General features: G+C 38.5%; 1 protein-coding gene across 1 annotated transcript; it reads left to right on the top strand.

Moving 5' to 3' along the window:
- Window positions 1–332: 332 nt before the first annotated feature.
- Window positions 333–2723, top strand: LOC136222655 (putative disease resistance protein At4g10780). The gene is made up of 2 exons (XM_066010390.1): window positions 333–1138; window positions 1355–2723. Exons 1-2 carry the CDS (start codon window positions 445–447, stop codon window positions 2620–2622), a joined length of 1962 nt encoding a protein of 653 aa, XP_065866462.1. The 5' UTR covers window positions 333–444; the 3' UTR covers window positions 2623–2723.
- Window positions 2724–20566: the final 17843 nt, after the last annotated feature.

Below are 20566 nucleotides of genomic sequence, written 5' to 3'. Positions count from 1 at the left end.
TTTATTTGCATATTACCAATCCGGACGGGGCGGAGTTGGGGTATGGGAGGGTCTCTACGACCACTTGGTCCTATATTCGAATCTCCCTCTCTTAGAATATTTTTCCAATTATGATCAAATTTACTCTTATATTATCAGAAATTTGAAAATTTTGATTTGACTATTATGATTCAAAGCTTTAAGTCGTTATTAAGAAAAAAAAAATCTTCATATAATGAAGCCCCTCCGAACTTTGAGCTCTGGCTCCGCCACTTTATCCGGATCAACTTGAGCCATTTAGAATAAATTTATTCCCATTTGGAATAACTTGTCTATCACTAACAAACAAGTAGGTAAAAATGACAACTAGAGCCAAAAGTCAACGCTTGTTGACCTCCATCCCTCCAAAAAAATTAGCTGTAGTTATACTTGCAATTGCTCAGTTCAATTCTTTTGCAATTTAAAATGTCAGTGGTGGGATTTGATTCCCTGCTGAATCAAGCTTGGAACATGATCATGGAAAGATCATCAGGATCAATTGCCATTTTAGGCGACGGAGGAACGGGAAAAACTACGCTCATGAGACTGCTTTACAACAAATTACTAGCCACGAAAAAATTCGAAACTGTGATATGGGTCACTGTATCATCAAATTTAACAATCGAAAAAATTCAAGACGATATCTCCAGATCCATGAAGCTTTTTGATGCCAAATGGGTCAGGAAAAGCGCAGGTGAAAAATCTAAACTCATTCGATCTGAATTAGCTGCGAAGAAGTCTGTATTATTGTGTTTAGATGATGTATGGGATAAACTCGTTCTTTCTGGAGTCGGGCACGATGAGGCCAGGGGAAATTGGGGATCCAATTGCACGCTCATTTTCACAACGCGGTCACGGAAAATCGCAGAATCAGCTCGCCGCGTCTTGTTCATAGATGAGCTTCTAATGGAGGATGCTTTGCGATTGTTCCGGCGAAAGGTTGGGGAAGAATGGATAGAGAGTGATCGGAGAATTTCTGATATGGCTCGGATTTTGGTGAGAAAATGTGAGGGTTTGCCGATTATTCTCTGCACCGTTGGTCGCGCCATGGCTCGCCGGAGAACCTATGAAAATTGGATTTGTGCTTTTGATGAGATTGAAAGGAATGATCGGGAATTAGGTATGGAAATTCAACCTAATTACTTGTTGCAATTCTGTTTTGATAGTTTGCCCAATCGTAGAATTAAGTCATGTCTGTTATACTTCAGTTTGTTCCCAGAGGATTTTACTATTTTTAGGAATGATTTGATAGATTTTTGGATCTGTGAACAACTTTTAGATGATTACGATGCTCTGAATTTGGGGTATGATGCCATAGATGAATTGATGGACGCAGGTTTACTAGAACAAGAACATCATAATGTGAATATGCTAGATATGATTCGGGAATTCTGTTTGTTTTTAGTAATCAAATCTCAAATGTTCAAGCATGCTCGTTTAATTGAACCAACAGATTCAGAAAAACTTGAAACTGTAGGGTGGATTTCACCAATGGGAAGTTTCATTCGGAATCTCGGAAATGTTGTTCCAGAGATTCTTTTCACCTTTTTGCTTAATCATAATCCATTTGTTATGATCAGAGGTGAATTTTCTGAGTTCATGGATGCTCTCACAGTTCTAGATTTATCAAACAGTGGGGTAGAAGAAGTACCCCTAGAAATTTCAAGGCTAATTTCTCTACAATATCTTAATCTGTCACACACTTGGATAGAACAACTACCTATTGAGTTAAGAATGCTGAAAAATTTGAGATGCTTGAGCTTGGAACACGACGACCAATTGCGTGTGATTCCTAAGCAAATTCTATACGGTTTATCGTCTTCGTTGCGAGTCCTGAAAATGTTCCGGTGTGGATATTCTGTGGAGGAAGTTAGAGATAATATTCTCTCTGCTACAAAAATGGATGTAGATCCATTGCTGTGCTTAAAACATCTGCAAGTACTAAGCATCACAATAACATGCGCATCTGCTCTTGACAAATTGTATAACAATCCCAAACTGTTAAGCTGTATCCAGTCTCTGTCACTTGAAGTTTTTTGGGATTCAAAGTCGCTGAACATTTCGCGTTTAGCAAGTATGAATAGCCTGCTTACATTAGAGATCCGTCAAGCTGAAAACTTGAGAGAGTTCAGTCTCGAACACTCATTACAGGAGAGAAATTTCAGAAGGCTTGAAGAAGTGACTATAGAAAAATGCTCAAGTTTGGAGGAATTGACATGGATTATTACAATCCCGAATCTCAGAACACTGCGAATCAAAAGTTGCGAGCAATTGAAAGAGGTTATCGACACTACACAATATGGTGAAATATGGAAGAGATTAGGTGAAGAGGTTCAACCGATCTTTGCAAAACTCGAAATTCTTGTACTAGAGAGCTTACCAGAATTGAAGAGCATATATTGGCAAACACTGTGTTTTCCATGTCTGAAGAGAATGGAAATCATGGAGTGCTCCCAACTTAAAAGGCTTCCATTAGACTCGAACAGCGCCAAGAGAGACGAGGTGATAATAGAAGCGGAGGAAGATTGGTGGAAAGATGTTACATTGAAAGATGCTGCTGCTAAAGCTGCTTTTCTTCCATGTTTCAAGCCACTGCTTGTTTGAAATTGGATTGTAATGTTCATATTCTTGTGTAAATTGAAGAGAATATATTAACAAACAATGTCTTGTTTGAATTTTGATTGTAATGCTCATATTGTTTTATATATTCGTGAACAAGTTTTATAGTTTAGAATAAGATGTGATGTTAATTTCCTCATAAATTTTCTCGAGATATTATTTTACGAAGTTTTGTTATAGCATCTATAACCGCTTCTCGTTTCGGTGCTTAAGACTAAGTAAGTTTTGTGGGGGGGTGGAACATGTGAACTTGGTAAGAGGATATTATGATGCAGGAGCTCATGTGAAGTTTGTGCTTCCAATGACATTTCCAGTAACAATGTTAGCTTGGGAAGCTGTTGATTTCAGGAAGGAGATCACTTAGATCAAATGGATCATACTTTGTGGGCTATTATATAGGTATAAAGCATTTGAGGCCCCAATCTTTTCCAATTTGGTGGATTGAGTGCCTGGTTACTTTGAAAGAGAGTTTATTTGTCCCCTATTGACAAATAAATAAAGACAAATTCTAAGAAAGATGAATTGATCATTTAAAATTTGGAGGAATAAGGTTGGAAGGGAGTGTAATTAATTGCATGCTACGTGTAATAACTAACTGTTTGTTCATTTTGTTTATCTTTTGTACATATCAATTGAGTCAAGCATAAGTCAATCGAGTCAACTAAGTCATACCATTTAGAGAGTCGCATGCTAAATTGTTTTGGCAGCCATTCTAGGTTTTAATAGACATTTGGACATATTTTCAATTTCGTCCAAAAATATGAGAAAGAGTCGATCCAGTTTTCGTCATATGCACCAATCAGGAGGCATACCACATATATTGACGTATTTCGTATATCTTTACCTTATATCACATATCACTCAGGAGGCATACAACATACGTCATAACGTATTCTGTACGTCTTTATCGTGTCACACTTGTGAGTAATACCTTTTATGTTATTTACCCTTTTTGAAGCACATCCCGAGTGTCTTTAATATTGTCAAACCATATCAAGACATACCAAGTATGTTTTTGGTTTCTCAAATATATTAACCATTGACACATACCCCCGTATATCATCCTTTGTGTTTTAACTACACCTCAAGCCAAATCAAGATGTACCACATATGTCGCTCCATGTCATAATGCTCGTGTTTCCAAAAAATACATCATGTTTCAAGTTCAAGTTAACCTTTGGCATATACAATATATATCGTCACTTGTGTCTTACCTTGCATCTCGAATTGGTAGTTATACCAATTATGTCGTAACATCCACATAATATATCAGTTTTTGTGTATTGAGTTCAAGTTAGCCTTTAACACATACCTCGTATGTCATGGTCATGTCCTATTTGCATCTCAACTATTTGTAGGACATATCAAATATGTCATCCCGTTCTGCATAATGTGTCATATTTTAGAAAATACATTGTTATGCCATTCACCTTTCGAATATAAGTCAACTTTTGACACATACCTTGTATGTCATCACATGCATTTTACTTATATTGTGAGTCACATTTTGACATATCTTATATGTCGTCTTTCACATATGTCACTATTCCCTAAGTATATCGACATATAGATGAAGAAATCCTCCTGTCTAAGGAAGAAGATTTTTAATTCAAATGTATGTTCTTATTTTCTGCTAAAAAGAAGAAGTAAAAAATGGTCTCTTCATTAAGTCTTCTAATGCAATGAATATCAATTTAGTTATTTGGGCAATGTATCTGACAATAGCTTGATACATGAATGATCTTTACATTGACATTAATCTTGGTACACAATATAACCCTAATAAACCTCTTTCTACATCGAGAGATTCAATCTCTAAAAGAAAGAAAATAAAGAAAAACTGGGGTCTTCATCTTAATCATATGAAGATATGACGGAACAAGTCAGGAAAAGGCAGAACATCAACTTAATCTGAACTTCAAAAGAGCCAAACAAGAGTTTCAACTCAGTCCAAAATATGAAGCATTAATAAAGAATGAGATAATAGGCAGTTGAAAGCCAAGTTCCTTGAAGACATTCGAAACATGATGGTCTCCACATGAATGGGATCGCTATATCAAGAAGTAGCCCTTTCATTACGGGCATAATTTTCCAGACAAGTTCCGAAACTATTGAGTGGACAAAAAATGTTGCAATTCAACATGGTTTTGAGCTGATTATTGCTTCACACAAACACGGAGGAAAGCATAAGCTTTTGAGATTCTCACGTGGTGAATGGTATAGAGGAGTTTTGAAAAGTTTAGACGGGTTTAAGAAGGAAAAGTAAGACTAAAGCGTGCAATTGTAAATTCCAGCTTAAAGTCGTATAATTGCAAGACTATACCTTATAACAACCCAAATGTATTTTTTCTAGAATAAGGAATAAGGGATATCAATATAAATAATGGTGAGCCGTTATTCCTTCTAGATGAAGGATTAATGACAATTAATAACGATTAACACATGATTAATATAGAATTAATGATAATTAATGAGAGGATTAATGCAGGGGTGAATATACAATAATGAAGTAAAAGGAAGGAGTATCTAGGCATTAACATTCGTTTCATCTTACGAGTGAACATTGTCATCTCTTCATCATCAGTAATGCTTTCTTCTGAGGAAGCAGCTTTAAGCACTATTGACTTCTGTTTCTTATCTTCGGATGTTTATTTGACTTCGAAATTCTTCATTGATATTTCGTTAGTCAGAAGGGATCCAATTAGCTCATCATACTTATATTTCGTTAAATCTTGAGCTTCTTCAATAGTTGTCTTCTTTGCCTGCCAATTTTCGGAAGGCTTCTAAGAATCTTCTTAACTTGCTCCTCCTCTAAGAAGACTTTTCCAATCCTCTTAAGCTCATTTATGATGTTGGTGAATCTAGTATTCATCTCGAAGATGCCTTCACCTTCCTTCATCTCAAAGAGTTCATAGAGCCTCATATTCTTATTGACCTTTGACAGGAGGCGCAGGAGGCAGGAGGCAACCTCTTCTTATGTTATGTTGTGATTGTTGGTCCCGTGTGATTAATTCCAAAGGGGGGGTTAGGAACTAATGTAACTTTTTCGCTTTAATTACGCCGACTTAATTCAATTCTTTGAGTTTCACAACTCAGCTTTGGTCAGCGCGGCCGAGTGAGGCGTAAGACGGCTTTAGTCAGATACTGACTAGAACTGTTTTTCTTGTGAGTTGGGAAATGACACTTTTATGGTCAGCTTCTAACTCAGCACTCTGATTTACTCAGTGTCAGCTTAAACAATTTATATACTGAGTAAATATAGCAAGCAACACATACAGATATATATTCAAAGAGAGTTAGAAATTACTCAGCACGACTTATCCTGGTTCGGCCTCTCCGCCTACGTCCAGTCCCCAGAATCCCTCCGGGATTTTTAAATCCAATACTGAGCTCTTTAAAGGTAGAGCGCAAACCGTTTACAAGGCAGTTGAATATGCAAGAGTACCGTCCTCTATTCGTCTACTCAACTCCTACTAAGTGTTATAACCGAACACCTAGATTTTTCTACCACTGAGTACTTAAAACCGAGTACTCATCACACTCTCTCAATTTTACAATTGATACAGAATTTGTTCTTTTTCAGACAAAGAACACTTTAGACGATTACAAAAATCACTCTAGCTTTTACACAGAAATAGAAGTTTGGTGTAAGATCTTTCTCTTGTTTTGAGGTGCTTTGTATGTATGCTTTTTGTTCTCTTGGCAATCGGCAAAGGATTCAAGAAGTATACTTGTCCTTTTATATTTGAAACCTGAAAGCTCAATCATTTGAATCCGGAATTATCCGTTGGATTCAAACGGCTCCTTCCGGCGACATGTTCTGGTTAGCTTCAGATTTGCAGGCCAATCCTGTCGTCTGAATTCCACAGTCATCAGGTTTGTCTTTTTATCGCAGGTTTTGTCTTCTTGCGCCAGTTCGTCTTTTAGCTAACGAACAGTTGACCCATGCATCTCGAAATTGTATCCATGCATAATTCCAAAACTTCTGAATTGGTGCAGACAGTTGTCGCATCTTGTCTTTTAGCAAACGGATCATTCGCGTTGTCATGAAGATCACTCAGCTTGACTTTAATAGCCGTTGTCTATGATTGTTGCCAATTGTGATACTGAGTTCTCTTTTACTCATCTTCCATGGTCAGCTTCGTTCTGCAAGATATAGTTCCCAAGAAGACTTCTCTACTTTTGATATTGAGTTGCGTTTCACTCAGCTTCATTGATTAGCTTGATCTTTAAGCTTCTGTTCAGAAGGTGACTTATCTTCTATTATGCTGAGTTGCACTTCACTCAGTTTGTGATGTGTTCTCATACTGACTTCGTCCTGTCTTACTTTTTATTTCTATTTTCATTTATATTTATGCTCAACATTAAACAAACATATTAGTACAATTAAATCAAAGCACTTAAATTTAATTGGCCCTTAATCATGGATTAACTTAAAAGATTTTGTCAAATCAAAATCATGTGGAAAGGTGTTTCAACAAACTCCCCCATTTTGATGTTGGCAAAATATTTAATTGATGGAACTCAGCATTAAGATTCCCCATGATTGAAATTCTTTTTATGCTTCTGAAATTACTCCCCCGTAAGGGTTGCATCTATTGACTTAACTCTATACCTTCTAAGATTTAATTGAGTAAAATTAAGACATGCTTATATTGACTTAGTTCAATTCTAGACCTTCCAAGATCTAATTCAGATGAGCCTAGGTCAGCTTTCAGAAGAGGTCAATATGTGGAATATGTTTTACTCAGTTTTGATGCATGGTCAGTTTGATATCAGAGTTATGGGAAAAGATTATCAGAGCAGATGTATCAAGTCTAATGTGTACTGAGTATATTCCTTATTTTTTCTTTCGTTTGTTTGTTCAATTAAGACAGATCAGCATAAATCACAATACGTAAGTAAGCATCACATAAGATTAGTCAATTTGAATAAGAGATGCATAAGTTTATATTGATGGTCAGCAGGACAAAATACGCAAGATAAGAAAAATTACAAGTCAAGAAATTAGCAAATCTAGCCAAACTATTTCTTTCTGTTGACTTGGGCAGGATTAACTTTGCCTTTTCCCTTTTGTTTCTGCTGACTACCAGATGCTTCTCCTGTTTCCCTTAAGTGGTGCTGAGTTCTATCAGCTTGTTCTTTCTCCCCCGTTTTTCCAGCATCGGGCGGAGGAGGAATGAAAGTGTCGTTGAGAGCAGCACGAGTTAACCTCACGGAATACGCTTTAAGCTTTTTCGTGCTTTCCCTTAGGCCATCAAAAATGGGAACATCATCATCTAAGACAGAACGGGGAATCCTGATAGAGGCACTGATCATACTCAGAATATATTCTTGAGATTTCCCAACCCATATGATAGTGTCAGTCAGCATGGCATAAGCTTGATGATACATCTTGAGCAAAGCCGAATCGTAGAACTGGCGTTGAGCATTCGTGTGGCGCACATGTTTGAAGGTGGCTTGGGAGTATTGCAAAAGTTCATTCGTCTTGACTTGGTCAGTTTCCATTTCTTCTTTACTCAAGTTGAGTAGGCGGAAAGCCTCACTTATTTGCTCAATGGAACACTGGGAAGAAGAGGAGATTAACTCACGAGTTCTTGTCTGCTCAGTATTTAGCTGGGTGAAAAGTTGATGAACCTCAGCAGAGGTTGCATACATTGAGTTCACAGCTGACAAGTTGTTGAGTTGACCCTGGAGAGAGTTTATATGGTTTACCATTGTCAGCTGGAGTTCAGCCAGCTTTACTATAGATTCCTACTTGGGTTGTTGAGATTGGAGAGATGTCATGACACTCAGAAGATCCTTGAGACCTTTGATTTCAGTCAAGAGCTGAGTGACAGAGGAAAGTTGAGTTGGCTCAACATGAACAGACCCAGCGGTTTCGATATTGGATTGATGAATATCCTAAAGTAGGGCTTGAGCTGAGTCGATGATTTGGCGTCCAAACTCAGTAGCATGCAAGTACACGTAGGTTTCATCATTTTATGGCCCAGATGCCGGAATATGAGTAGCACCGGATGGGGGAGGTGTTTGGTGCTGTCTAGAAGCAGATGTGCCATTGAGGTCAGCGGCTGGACTTTTATTCAGATTACCAGCAAGAACTGACTGGTTAGCGTTCTGCGTTGAAGGATTTGGAAGAGGATGATCGGCAGAGTTATTGACTGGCTCAGTGTCAGCTGGAATTGGAGTTGGAGATGGAGGAATTTTAAAGCTGACTCGAGCAAACTTTTCTTGCGCTGACTCAGTGGTTTGACCAGCAGGAACTTCAAGCACTTGCTTGGTAAGGATTGGATTTTCTAGAGTCTTGGGATCGGCATGTTCCTTAGCTTGAGAAACAGAGGCTTGCTTTTTCGGGAGTTTCCTTGGAGAAGTCTCAGTGGTATTGGAGAAGAATTTGAATTGCATTGTAGTAAGGTCAGAAATGGGATCCCGTAGAGGAGAATCATCCAGAAGGTCAATAACTGGAGATTTATGAGCCTTTTTCTTGAGCCGTTTGAATTTCTTAGCCTTTGGAGGAGAGGGATCGACAGGAATAGAGTCAAGAGACTCAGAGGATGAATTTAGCCCTAGGTCAGCATGGGCGTTCGCTATTGGCTCAGTTTGTTCTTCAACCTGCTCAGCGTTAACTGTCTGTACATGCTCAGCAGCTATTGTCTCCTCAACATCAAACTGACCTCCGAGATTACCCAACCCTTCTTCATCTTGGTCAGTAGGGGTTTTCTCGAGATCAATCTCTTGGCTTCTCACAAAGTGTGAGTCTTCAGATATTACAGAGGCTATAGGGGGTGCATCAATAGGGTTTAACCTAGAGGAGATCTTCTTTTTCTTTCTCAGAGGCTGCTCGGGAGTATCCTCTTTTTCCTCCCCAGGCTCAACTTGCCTTTTGAGGTTTTCTGCTGACTTGGGTCCATCCTGGCCTTGCTCAACTTCAGTCTTCTTTCCTTTGGACACAATCCGAATCTTTTTCGGGGTAGCATCAATGTCTTTGGAAGAGGTTTGAATAGCTTTCCTATTTTTCTCTTGCTTATCAGCGCGAGCTTGCTTTACTTTCTTCCCCTCTCTGGTCAGCATGCCCTGTGTTTCCTTAGTTGCGGCCCCCTTACCTTTCTTGGGTACGATGGGTTGGTCGTAGGCCAAGCCGAACAGTATTCCAGCTGAAATTTCCGTACCCCAGACGTTGATTTCCTCTACTAGGCTCACTTGGTAGTCTTGGAGGATTTTGGTGATGAGGGAGCCTAACCTAAGAGTGCCAGTGCTTCGTTGGAAAGCACCGATGACAAAAACCGGCATGTTGAGTGGCTTGTAGGTCAGCATATGCTAGATAAAGCATTGCTCAAAATTTGACACTGAGGATGTGGAGTTGACTTTGGGGAAAAGAAAGTTCATCAGGATGTAGTGGGCCATCTTTTGATTCTGACCCATGGAAGTGCTAGCGATTTGCCCTACATGACCGACGGGTTTGCAAAACTCAGTGGGATATTCAATTTTAGTGTAGTCATTTTTTGTTCTGAGTTTGGTTCCGCTATTGGTCAACTTGAGCAATTTGGCGAGATAAGGAGGATTGACGAAGATTTCCTTTCCCTTGACCTTGGTGACCATATAGTCCCTGTCATCATCAGCAGCTCGCAAATTTGCATATAATTCCTTTACCAGTTCTGGGTAGGTGGCTTCTCGAATAGAAAATAGCTCGCCCCAGCCATTTTTAGAGATCCATTCGTAGAACGGTTTCTCAGCGTCTACAAATCCCTTAGAAAACCATCGGGAGTGATCAACCTTGTATCCCCTGACACTGTTGTAGACTAGAGAGTAGGTACGTTCCATTGGTTTTTTCCCCTTATCCTTTTTCTGTTTCTTTTTCGATGAAGTTGCAAGGTCAGCGTGAGGGCTCTTGCTTGGAGTTTGGTCATGTTGACCGTGTTCTTGAGACTTAGTGGGAGTCTCGCTGTATTCCTGCTGAGCAGGAGATTGAGGGTTTTCATCGGAGCGGTTGTCGTCGTAACCGGCACCGAAGATATTTTGTGAATCGTTAGACATGATTCTTAGAGTTTTTGAGAAGTTTTGGGTTTCGAGAGAGAGAGAGAGGGATTGAATGCCAGAATTTCTATGTGTAAAGAGACACAAGTGGGAATTCGTCCACTATTTATAGAGGTGTCGAGTTGATCTGAATCGTTGAAATGACGGTTTGACCTCGAGATAATCAACCGACAATGATTCTGGCATTTATGACACAATCGGCGCATGTGTTTTCTAATTATTGCGCTTACGTCATCCTAGGTGGCTATTTAATTCGCGTGCTAGCATTAATTGTGCAACGGATCTTTACTCAGCGTTAGGAATTTTAAACGTTTGAAAGTCTGAGTAGACAGTTTTACGTAGAGACTTATTCGTGTGCTTAGTAACTCAGCTTAAGATAATCACTCAGTATGTAAGTTTAGTCAGCATAAAGTGATTTTATGATATTCGTATTAGCTCAGTTTGAGTAAGTTACTTAGTATGTAATAGCTACTAATTTAGCACAAATTACTCAGCATGGTAATCATTCATCATTCAATTTAAACATAGAATTTCATTGAAGAGGATTAGACATACCAATAGCTTCCCTTAGTATGTTGAATTGCTCACGAGCCAGAGGCTTCGTAAAGATATCCGCAAGCTGTTCATCTGTTGGAACATAAGTCAGCTTGATCTCACCCTTGAGTACGTGATCTCTGATGAAGTGATGCCTTATGCTGACATGCTTCATCCTGTTGTGTTGGATTGGATTTTTGGATAGGTCAATGGCACTCTTGTTGTCACATTTGACCTCTATTGTTTCCGTTTTGACTTCATAATCCTCTAGTTGTTGCTTAATCCATAGTACCTGGGCCACACAACTTCCAGCAGAAATATACTCAGCTTCAGTTGTAGACAGGGCCACTGACGATTGCTTCTTACTAAACCAAGATACTAGACAGCTTCCTAGGAAGTGACATCCTCCTGAAGTGCTCTTGCGTTCTAGCTTATCTCGTCCATAGTCAGCGTCAGTGTATCCAATGAGTGTGAAGTCATTTGTATTTGGATACCATAAACCTGCATTAACCGAGCTCTACAAATATCTAAAAATTCTTTTTACATCTATAAGATGAGATTCTCTGGGGTCAGCTTGATATCTTGCACAATAACATATTGAGTACTGAATGTCAGGTCTACTAGCAGTAAGATAAAGTAGAGAGCCTATCATACCTAGATATAACTTGCTGTCTACTGACTTACCTTTCTCATCAGAACAAAGGACAGTGTCAGTACCCATTGGGGTTGATATGGGCTTGCATTCTTCCATATCGAATTTCTTTAACATTTCTTTGGCGTACTTAGACTGACTAATGAAGATGTCGTTCTTCCCTTGCTTGATTTGTAAACCAAGTAAGAAGTTGAGTTCGCCCATCATAGACATCTCGAACTCAGTTTGTATCTGTTTACTAAATTCTTTGCACATAGATTCATCAGTAGCACTAAAGATTATGTCATCTACGTAAATTTGTGCCAACAGGGTATTCTTACCCTTTTTCTTAATGAATAAGGTTGTGTCAGCTATGCCTCTGACATAGTTCCTGGTCAGCAGGAAATTGGTCAACCTTTCGTACCAAGCACGTGGTGCTTGTTTTAGGCCGTATAGGGCCTTCTTGAGTTTATAAACGTGGTTTGGAAGTTTTGGATCTTCAAACCCTGGAGGCTGACTAACATAAACCTCTTCATTTATAAATCCATTAAGAAAAGCACTTTTGACATCCATTTGATATAGTTTAAAGTTCATATAGCTAGCATATGCACACAATATTCGTATAGCCTCTAGCCTAGCAACGGGAACAAAGGTTTCACCGTAGTCAATGCCTTCTTCCTGACTATAGCCTTGGGCTACAAGTCGGGCTTTGTTTCTGACCATATTGCCTTGCTCATCTAGTTTATTGCTAAAGACCCACTTAGTTCCTATGGTCTTTTGATTCCTAGGTTTTGGTACTAAATCCCATACCTCATTTCTTTTGAATTGATCAAGCTCCTCTTGCATAGCATTAATCCAATGTTCGTCATGCTCAGCTTCTGAGAAGTTCTTTGGCTCATGTACTGAGACGAATGCAACATTGCCGAGATACTTTCTAAGCTGGTCTCTTGTCATTAGCTTGTTGTCAGCGGCATCAAGAATGGACTTCTTCGAATGTCCTCTTGGAATTTTTATTTCTTTAGGTAATGTTGAGTTGTCTGGAATAGGTGTTTCTACAATGTCTGCAGGAGTAGATTGGTCAGCAAAGGTAATTTCGGTTTCGTTTTTACCTTTGGTCAACCCTTGTACTGATGACTCAGCGGCTCCTGTTTTGTCAGCGGAAGCTGAGCTTGGGTCATCTTCGGCGGACTGAGTTATCTTTCCTGCAGGGTCAGTTTCATCGAACTCGATATGGACATACTCTTCTACAACTTGAGTTCGTTTGTTATACACCCTATATGCTTTACTGTTAGTTAAGTACCCTAAAAAGATCGCTTCGTCAGCTTTAGCATCAAATTTAGCAAGGTTATCTTTTGTATTGAGTATAAAGCATTTACACCCAAAGGCACGAAAGTAGCCAATGTTGGGCTTTCGTCCTTTCCAAAGTTCATAAGGGGTTTTCTTGAGTATAGGTCTACCTAAAGCCCTATTCAGTATGTAGCATGATGTGTGGACAGCTTCACCCCAGAAATACTTTGGAAGCCTATTTTCGCTCAGCATTGTCCTAGCAATTTCAACTATGGTTCTGTTCTTCCTTTCAACAACCCCATTTTGTTGAGGTGTCCTAGGAGCAGAAAAGTTATGGTCAATGCCGCTGACTTCACAGAATTCATCAAACTGTTGGTTTTTGAATTCTCCGCCATTGTCACTTATAATATGAGCTACTCTTAGGTCTTTGTCATTTTCAAGCTTCTTAATCAATGTTGTGAACATCTCAAAAGTTTCATCCTTGCTACTCAGCAAGATGATCCAAGTATACCGAGAGAAATCGTCTACAATGACTAAGGAGAATTTCTTACCGCCCAAGCTGAGTGGCTGGACAGGTCCGAAAAGGTCCAAATGTAGTAATTCCAATGGTCTCTTGGTTGAGACAATGTTTTTACTTTGAAAAGACTTTTTCGTTTATTTACCTTGCTGACAAGCATTACATAATTGATCTTTTTCAAATTTCAATTTGGGCAATCCCTCAACTAATTGCTTTCTAGCTAATTTGGCAAGGAGGTCCATGTTTACATGACCAAGTCTCCTATGCCATAGCCAGGAGTTATCCTCTTTAGATACTAAGTATATATTTTTTGAACATTGTTTTTCTAAACTCAACATATATACGTTGTCAACATGAGGGGCAGTTAAAATCAATTTGTTTGTTTTTCCCTCGAGTATTCAACACTGAGTAGCATCAAATATAACATGCCTACCGCTGTCACACAGCTGAGCTACACTCAATAGGTTATATTTGAGACCCTTAACTAAGGAGACTGACTCAATAGTGGGGTTACCTCTGATAGTACCTGACCCTACTATCTTACCCTTCTTATTGTCTCCAAAGCTTACGTTACCTTCTCATTTAAGCTCAAGTGTGATGAACTGAGTTTCATCACCAGTCATATGCCTTGAGCATGTGCTGTCAATATACCAAAGCTTTGACTTCTCCACGCACCTTAGGCTCACCTGCATTTTGAATCATTCATCTTTAGGTACCCAATTCTTTTTGGGTCCTCGTTTGTTAGCATAGACAAGTGCAAAGTCATGTTTTAATTTGTGACGGCATACTTTTATGGTGTGGCCTTGTTTACCACAGAAGTCACAATGAGTTACCCTTTTAGGGTGACTTTGTTTTTGGTCAGCACCATTGTGCTGAGCATGCCAACATACCTTAGTGGTATGTCCTTTCTTTCCGCAGAAGTCACATTGGACAATCCGCTTGTTATACCAACACACATCTGTTGTGTGTCCCTTTTTCCCACAACAGTCACACTGAGTGAACTGTCTGCGCTGACCAGTACCTGAGTACTCAGCATGAGATTTGTTTGAACCTTTTATTTGGTTCTGTAGGTTTGTGACATCCTTTCTCAGTTTCTTTGAATCTGATTGGACTTCCGAGACAAACTTGTGCAAAATGTCCATGTTGCTATGCAAAGTTGAGTTGTCTTGGAGAAGATATCGAAGGTCACTAAGTTGGACCTCTTCAATCTCATCACACCGCCTGCTGAGTGCCTTTATTTTCTTGTTACACTTTTTAGTCAGTGTATATAAATCACTCAGGGCGTTAATCATTTCATTTCTAAGCAAGTGTAAGGATGTTACCTCATTTGAGTACTCCTCCTGTTCAGATTCTTCAGAGAGGTCAGCTTGCTCAGATTGAGTGTGGTCAGCAGCGTCATCGGCCATGAAGCATATGTTTGCTGACTCGGTGGCATCAGCTTCAGATGATGTTGACTCATCGCTGTCACTCCATGTGGCCACCATTGCCTTTTTGCTTCCCTTATTTTCTTTCTTCAGATTAGGGCAGCTTGACTTAATGTGCCTAGTTTGATGGCACTCAAAGCACGTGACAGGCTTGAAGCTGTCCTTTTTGTATTTGTCACTAGACTCAGCTTTGTACCTCTCGCCTCTTCTGAATGGCCTCTTACTGTTCTTTTCATTTTTTCTGAACAGCTTCTTCATCTTCCTCGTGAAAATGGCCATTTCCTCATCATCCGATGAGTCAGCTTCGGTTGAGTCAGCTTTCATGACAAGTGATTTTTGTTTCTTGTCTTCTGACTTTTCTTTTACTTCGAAATTTTTCATAGAGATCTCATGAGTCAGCAGAGATCCGATCAGCTCGTCGTATTTATATGTTGTCAAGTCTTGAGCTTCCTCCACGGCCGTTTTCTTAGCTTGCCAGCTCTTCGGTAAGCTTCTTAAGATTTTCTTCACCTGCTCTTCTTCAGTGAAGTTCTTGCCGAGTCTCTTTAGCTCATTTATGATGTTGGTGAATCTAGCGTTCATTCCAGAGATGTCCTCATTGTCGTTCATCTCGAACAGCTCGTATAATCTCATATGTTGGTTCACCTTTGATTCCTTAACCTTGCTTGTACCTTCATAGGTTACTTCAAGCTTTTTCTAAATCTCCTGTGCAGACTCGCAACCTGAAATCTTATTGTATTCTGCAGCATCTAGCGCACAGTGAAGCATATTGATAGCCGAAGCATTATTTTGTAATTTTTTAAGGTCATCTTCTGACCACTCAGTTTCACTCTTAACAACTTTCTCATTGTTAACAGTTTTATAAGGCACATATGGGCCTTGAACTATTGCAAGCCATGCACTCATGTTTGTGGCTTGAATAAAGTTCTTCATCTATTCTTCCAGAATGTATAATTAGATCCAAAGAATAGGGGAGGTCGACTGATTGATAATCCCTCAGGGAGTATCTGTGTTGTTTAGTTCCCGGGAAGGAATCGAGTGCTGTTCTCAGCCATTTATCGGGATCAGCTCAATATTGTTAAATCTTTGAGTAGTGAGCTATTAAGCTCTGATACCACTTGTTGGTCCCGTGTGATTAGTTCCAAAGGGGGGGTTAGGAACTAATGTAACTTTTTCGCTTTAATTACACTGACTTAATTCAATTCTTTGAGTTTCACAACTCAGCTTTGGTCAGCGCGGCCGAGTGAGGCGTAAGACGGCATTAGTCAAATACTAACTAGAACTGTTTTCCTTATGAGTTGGGAAATGACACTTTTATGGTCAGCTTCCAACTCAGCACTCTGATTTACTCAGTGTCAGCTTAAACAATTTATATACTGAGTAAATATAGCAAGCAACACATACAGATATATATTGAAAAAGAGTTAGAAATTACTCAGCACGACTTATCCTGGTTCGACCTCTCCGCCTATGTCTAGTCCCCAGAATCCCTCCGGGCTTTTTAAATCCAATATTGAGCTCTTTAAAGGTAGATCGCAAACCGTTTACAAGGCAGTTGAATATGCAAGAGTACCGTCCTCTATTCGTCTACTCAACTCCTACTAAGTGTTATAACCGAACACCTAGATTTTTCTACCACTGAGTACTTAAAACCGAGTGCTCAGCACACTCTCTCAATTTTACAATTGATACATAATTTGTTCTTTTTCAGACAAAGAACACTTTAGACGATTACAAAAATCACTCTAGATTTTACATAGAAATAGAAGTTTGGTGTAAGATCTTTCTCTTGTTTTGAGGTGCTTTGTATGTATGCTTTTTGTTCTCTTGGCAATCGGCAAAGGATTCAAGAAGTATACTTGTCCTTTTAAAGTTGAAACCTGAAAGCTCAATCATTTGAATCCGGAATTATTCGTTGGATTCAAACGGCTCCTTCCGGCGACATGTTCTGGTCAGCTTCAGATTTGCAGGCCAATCCTGTCGTCTGAATTCCACAGTCGTCAGGTTTGTCTTTTTATCGCAGGTTTCGTCTTCTTGCGCCAGTTCGTCTTTTAGCTAACGAACAGTTGACCCATGCATCTCAAAATTATATCCATACATAATTCCAAAGCTTCTGAATTGGTGCAGACAATTGTCGGATCTTGTCTTTTAGCAAACGGATCATTCGCGCTGTCCTGAAGATCACTCAGCTTGACTTTGATAGCCGTTGTCTGTGATTGTTGCTAATTCTGATACTGAGTTCTCTTTTACTCAGCTTCCATGGTCAGCTTCGTTCTGCAAGATATAGTTCCCAAGAAGACTTCTCTACTTTTGATATTGAGTTGCGTTTCACTCAGCTTCATTGATTAGCTTAATCTTTAAGCTTCTGTTCAGAAGGTGACTTATCTTCTATTACGCTGAGTTGCACTTCATTCAGCTTGTGCTGTGTTCTCATGCTGACTTCGTCCTGTCTTACTTTTTATTTCTATTTTCATTTATATTTATGCTCAACATTGAACAAACATATTAGTACAATTAAATCAAAGCACTTAAATTTAATTGCCCCTTAATCATGGATTAACTTAAAAGATTTTGTCAAATCAAAATCATGTGGAAAGGTGTTTCAACAGTGATTAGGGTTAAGCCTATTTATAGAAAGCTAAAACTCTAATCCTCTATCTCTTAAGATGGGCTTGACCCGTTCCGTTTCGGGCGAGTCGGACTAATTGGATCCATACACAATTAATTCTAAGAATTCTAAAAGAAGATAAAAGGAAGGAGTATCTAGCATGGTTTCGAGCTGATTATTGCTTCGCACAAAAAAATGTTGTGGAGACTTTTATCTTGGTTTTGCTGACGGAGCAAACAGTATGGTTATTTTTTGGAAAAAAAACTCATTTATATGAATCTGCAAATTCATGAAACCATATGGATTTTTTAATTAGCTCTAGAAACAATGATATTAATACATTTAAAAATGGTATACACATTTGATTATAAAAATTCACTCTTTTTGAAGACACAATATTTTAATATTTAGTTTGAGAAACACATAAAATTTGATACTTTCATTTTTGAAGGAATTAACGACAATTAATCCATTTGAGATATACGAGTTCAAGCGTACCTTATTGAATAGCAGAACTTGTAGATCTCTCAGAGTAGTGGAAGCGGTAGCGGAAGCAGATCTTAGCACCACGATCTTGTACCACCGGTAACAGGCAACCACACAGCGTTAGCCAGGGAAGACTAAATTATCCACAGACTAAGAAGAAGAAGAAGAAGAAGAAGAAGAAGAAGAAGAAGAAGAAGAAGAAGAAGAAGAAGAAGAAGAAGAAGAAGAAGAGAGAGAGAGAGGAGGCGCATGAGGCAGGAGGCAACCTCTTCTTATGTTATGTTGTGATTAGGGTTAAGCCTATTTATATAAAACTAAAACTCTAATCCTCTATCTCTTAAGATGGGCTTGACCCGTTCCGTTTCGGGCGAGTCGGACTAATTGGATCCATACACAATTAATTCTAACAATTCTATAAGAAAATAAAAATAATAATAAAGGTATACTCAATTTTTTACCAATTTGTCTTTTCTTTTAAAAAAACAGAGCAGGTAATTTGGATATTTAGTTAGGAAACTAGTAATTGGCAAAGTAGCATTTTCTAAAAAGAGAAAGACCTATTTTTCCAACAAAATTAAAGAGCAACAACAAGTAAACCATATTACCTATAAAACTCCGTGACATTTGAAATCAAGGAGTCAATTGTAGTGAAGTAGAAGCAGAATCGTTCCTGACCTTTTAGAGGCTCGGGGTGAGATGATAAACTTAGGCCCGTTCTATTTTTTTTAAGTTGGAGGCTAGATGAATTTTTTTTTTATTACAAGGGATAAGGTATAAATTTAACCATATGGTTATTAGGAGAGAGTAATTAGCATCAACGCACAAAATAACGCAATGTTAAACCTAACGTTTCCAGTTGGAATAGTTTCAAGCTGAATTGACGATAATGATGTTTTATTATGTCTAATTTCATGTTTTATCCTCGCTCCAACCGCCACCGTTTTGGTCGCTCAATATGGCTTGAAGTTGCGAACTTGTTAATGTTAGGGTAAAATTATCCTTTGTTATTAATCTTAGAGCCAAAATTACACTATTTTAAACATTCAGGGTAAAATTGCTATTGACCGCTAACGTTAGAGGTATTTTACACCCTATGGGTTTAAGAAACTAAGCTCTTGTTTTAAAGGAAGTTAATGGAAGTAAATGAGAGTAATTGAAGGTTAAATATCACATTAAATTTGTTTGAGAGTTGTTTTTGGAGAGTTAATGGAGGTTAATGGAAGTTAAATGTTTACTTTTTTTAACCTCCAAACTCTAACCTTCAAACTTTAACATTCAAATTTTAAATTTCTAATTAGGGGTTACTAGAAGTAACAGAAAGTTCATTAAAAAATTTATATTTATAGAGTAAAATTAACTTTTCTTTTCTTCCATATAAACTCCCAAACTAAGTTAAACTTCATACTTAATTTACATTCTAAAAACTCACATTCTATAAGCTCTCAAAACAAGTTTTAAAATTAGCATCTGTTTCCATTTTCATAAACGAACCCAATTGGAATCAGGATTCAGAGCAGCCGGTTTCCAATTACAAGAAAAAGAAAAAACTGTAAATATCTGATTATTAGATTTCAGTTTTTCAATGGAGGAAAAACCAGTAATCATACGAGAGGTTTGGGCAGAAAATCTGGAATTTGAATTTTCACTAATTGAAAATGCAATTCCTTACCATCCTCTAGTTTCTTTGGTTACTGAATATCCTGGTACTATTTTCAAATCCATTCACACCTCTTCAGCCTCTCCTCATTACATCTACTCTCTCATGAAACTCAACCTGGATGTCTTGAAAATAGTTCAACTTGGTCTCACTATTTCGGATCCAGAAGGAAACCTCCCAAGTTTCGGCACAAAATACTCATACATCTGGCAGTTCAATTTCCGAGATTTCGATATCCACCAGGATCCCTGCGATAAAGAGTCAATCAAGCTGCTTGAGAAACAAGGGATTGACTTCAACAAGAATAGAGAAAAGGGAATTGATTCTAGGGTTTTTGGTGCCAGATGGGTTTGGAGTTTAGCCATGAGTCGTTACAAATCTTCATCGACATGGATAACATTCCATGGGGCTTATGATATAGCTTTCTTGATCAAGATTTTAACGGGACAAAACTTACGGTCTCTGCTGGAGTGGTTTCTGAAACTGGTAGAGTTTTACTTTGGATATCAAATTTATGATATCAAATACATGAGCTATAACCATGGATTGCATGGTGGATTGGAAAAATTGGCAAACAAGATGAGCGTTTATAGAGTCTGCGGAAATAGCCATGAAGCGGGTTCAGATAGTTTATTAACTCTTCAGACTTTCATCAGATTTGTGCATCTTTATATTCATCATTTCAATTTCAATGCTTGCCGAGGAAAGTTGTATGGAATTTGCTTTAAGACAAGATTTCCACATCCTTTAC

The sequence above is a fragment of the Euphorbia lathyris genome, chromosome 1 (assembly GCF_963576675.1).
Source record: "Euphorbia lathyris chromosome 1, ddEupLath1.1, whole genome shotgun sequence".
Classification (NCBI taxonomy): domain Eukaryota; kingdom Viridiplantae; phylum Streptophyta; class Magnoliopsida; order Malpighiales; family Euphorbiaceae; genus Euphorbia; species Euphorbia lathyris.
This window is presented reverse-complemented; position numbering and strand designations above follow the sequence as displayed.

Excerpts from the sequence above, each read along its gene's own strand:
- LOC136222655 (XM_066010390.1), top strand. The coding sequence starts at position 445 with ATGTCAGTGGTGGGATTTGATTCCCTGCTGAATCAAGCTTGGAACATG. Across the intron at positions 1,139-1,354 it reads AAGGAATGATCGGGAATTAG|GTTTACTAGAACAAGAACAT; the intron begins GTATGGAAATTC and ends TGATGGACGCAG.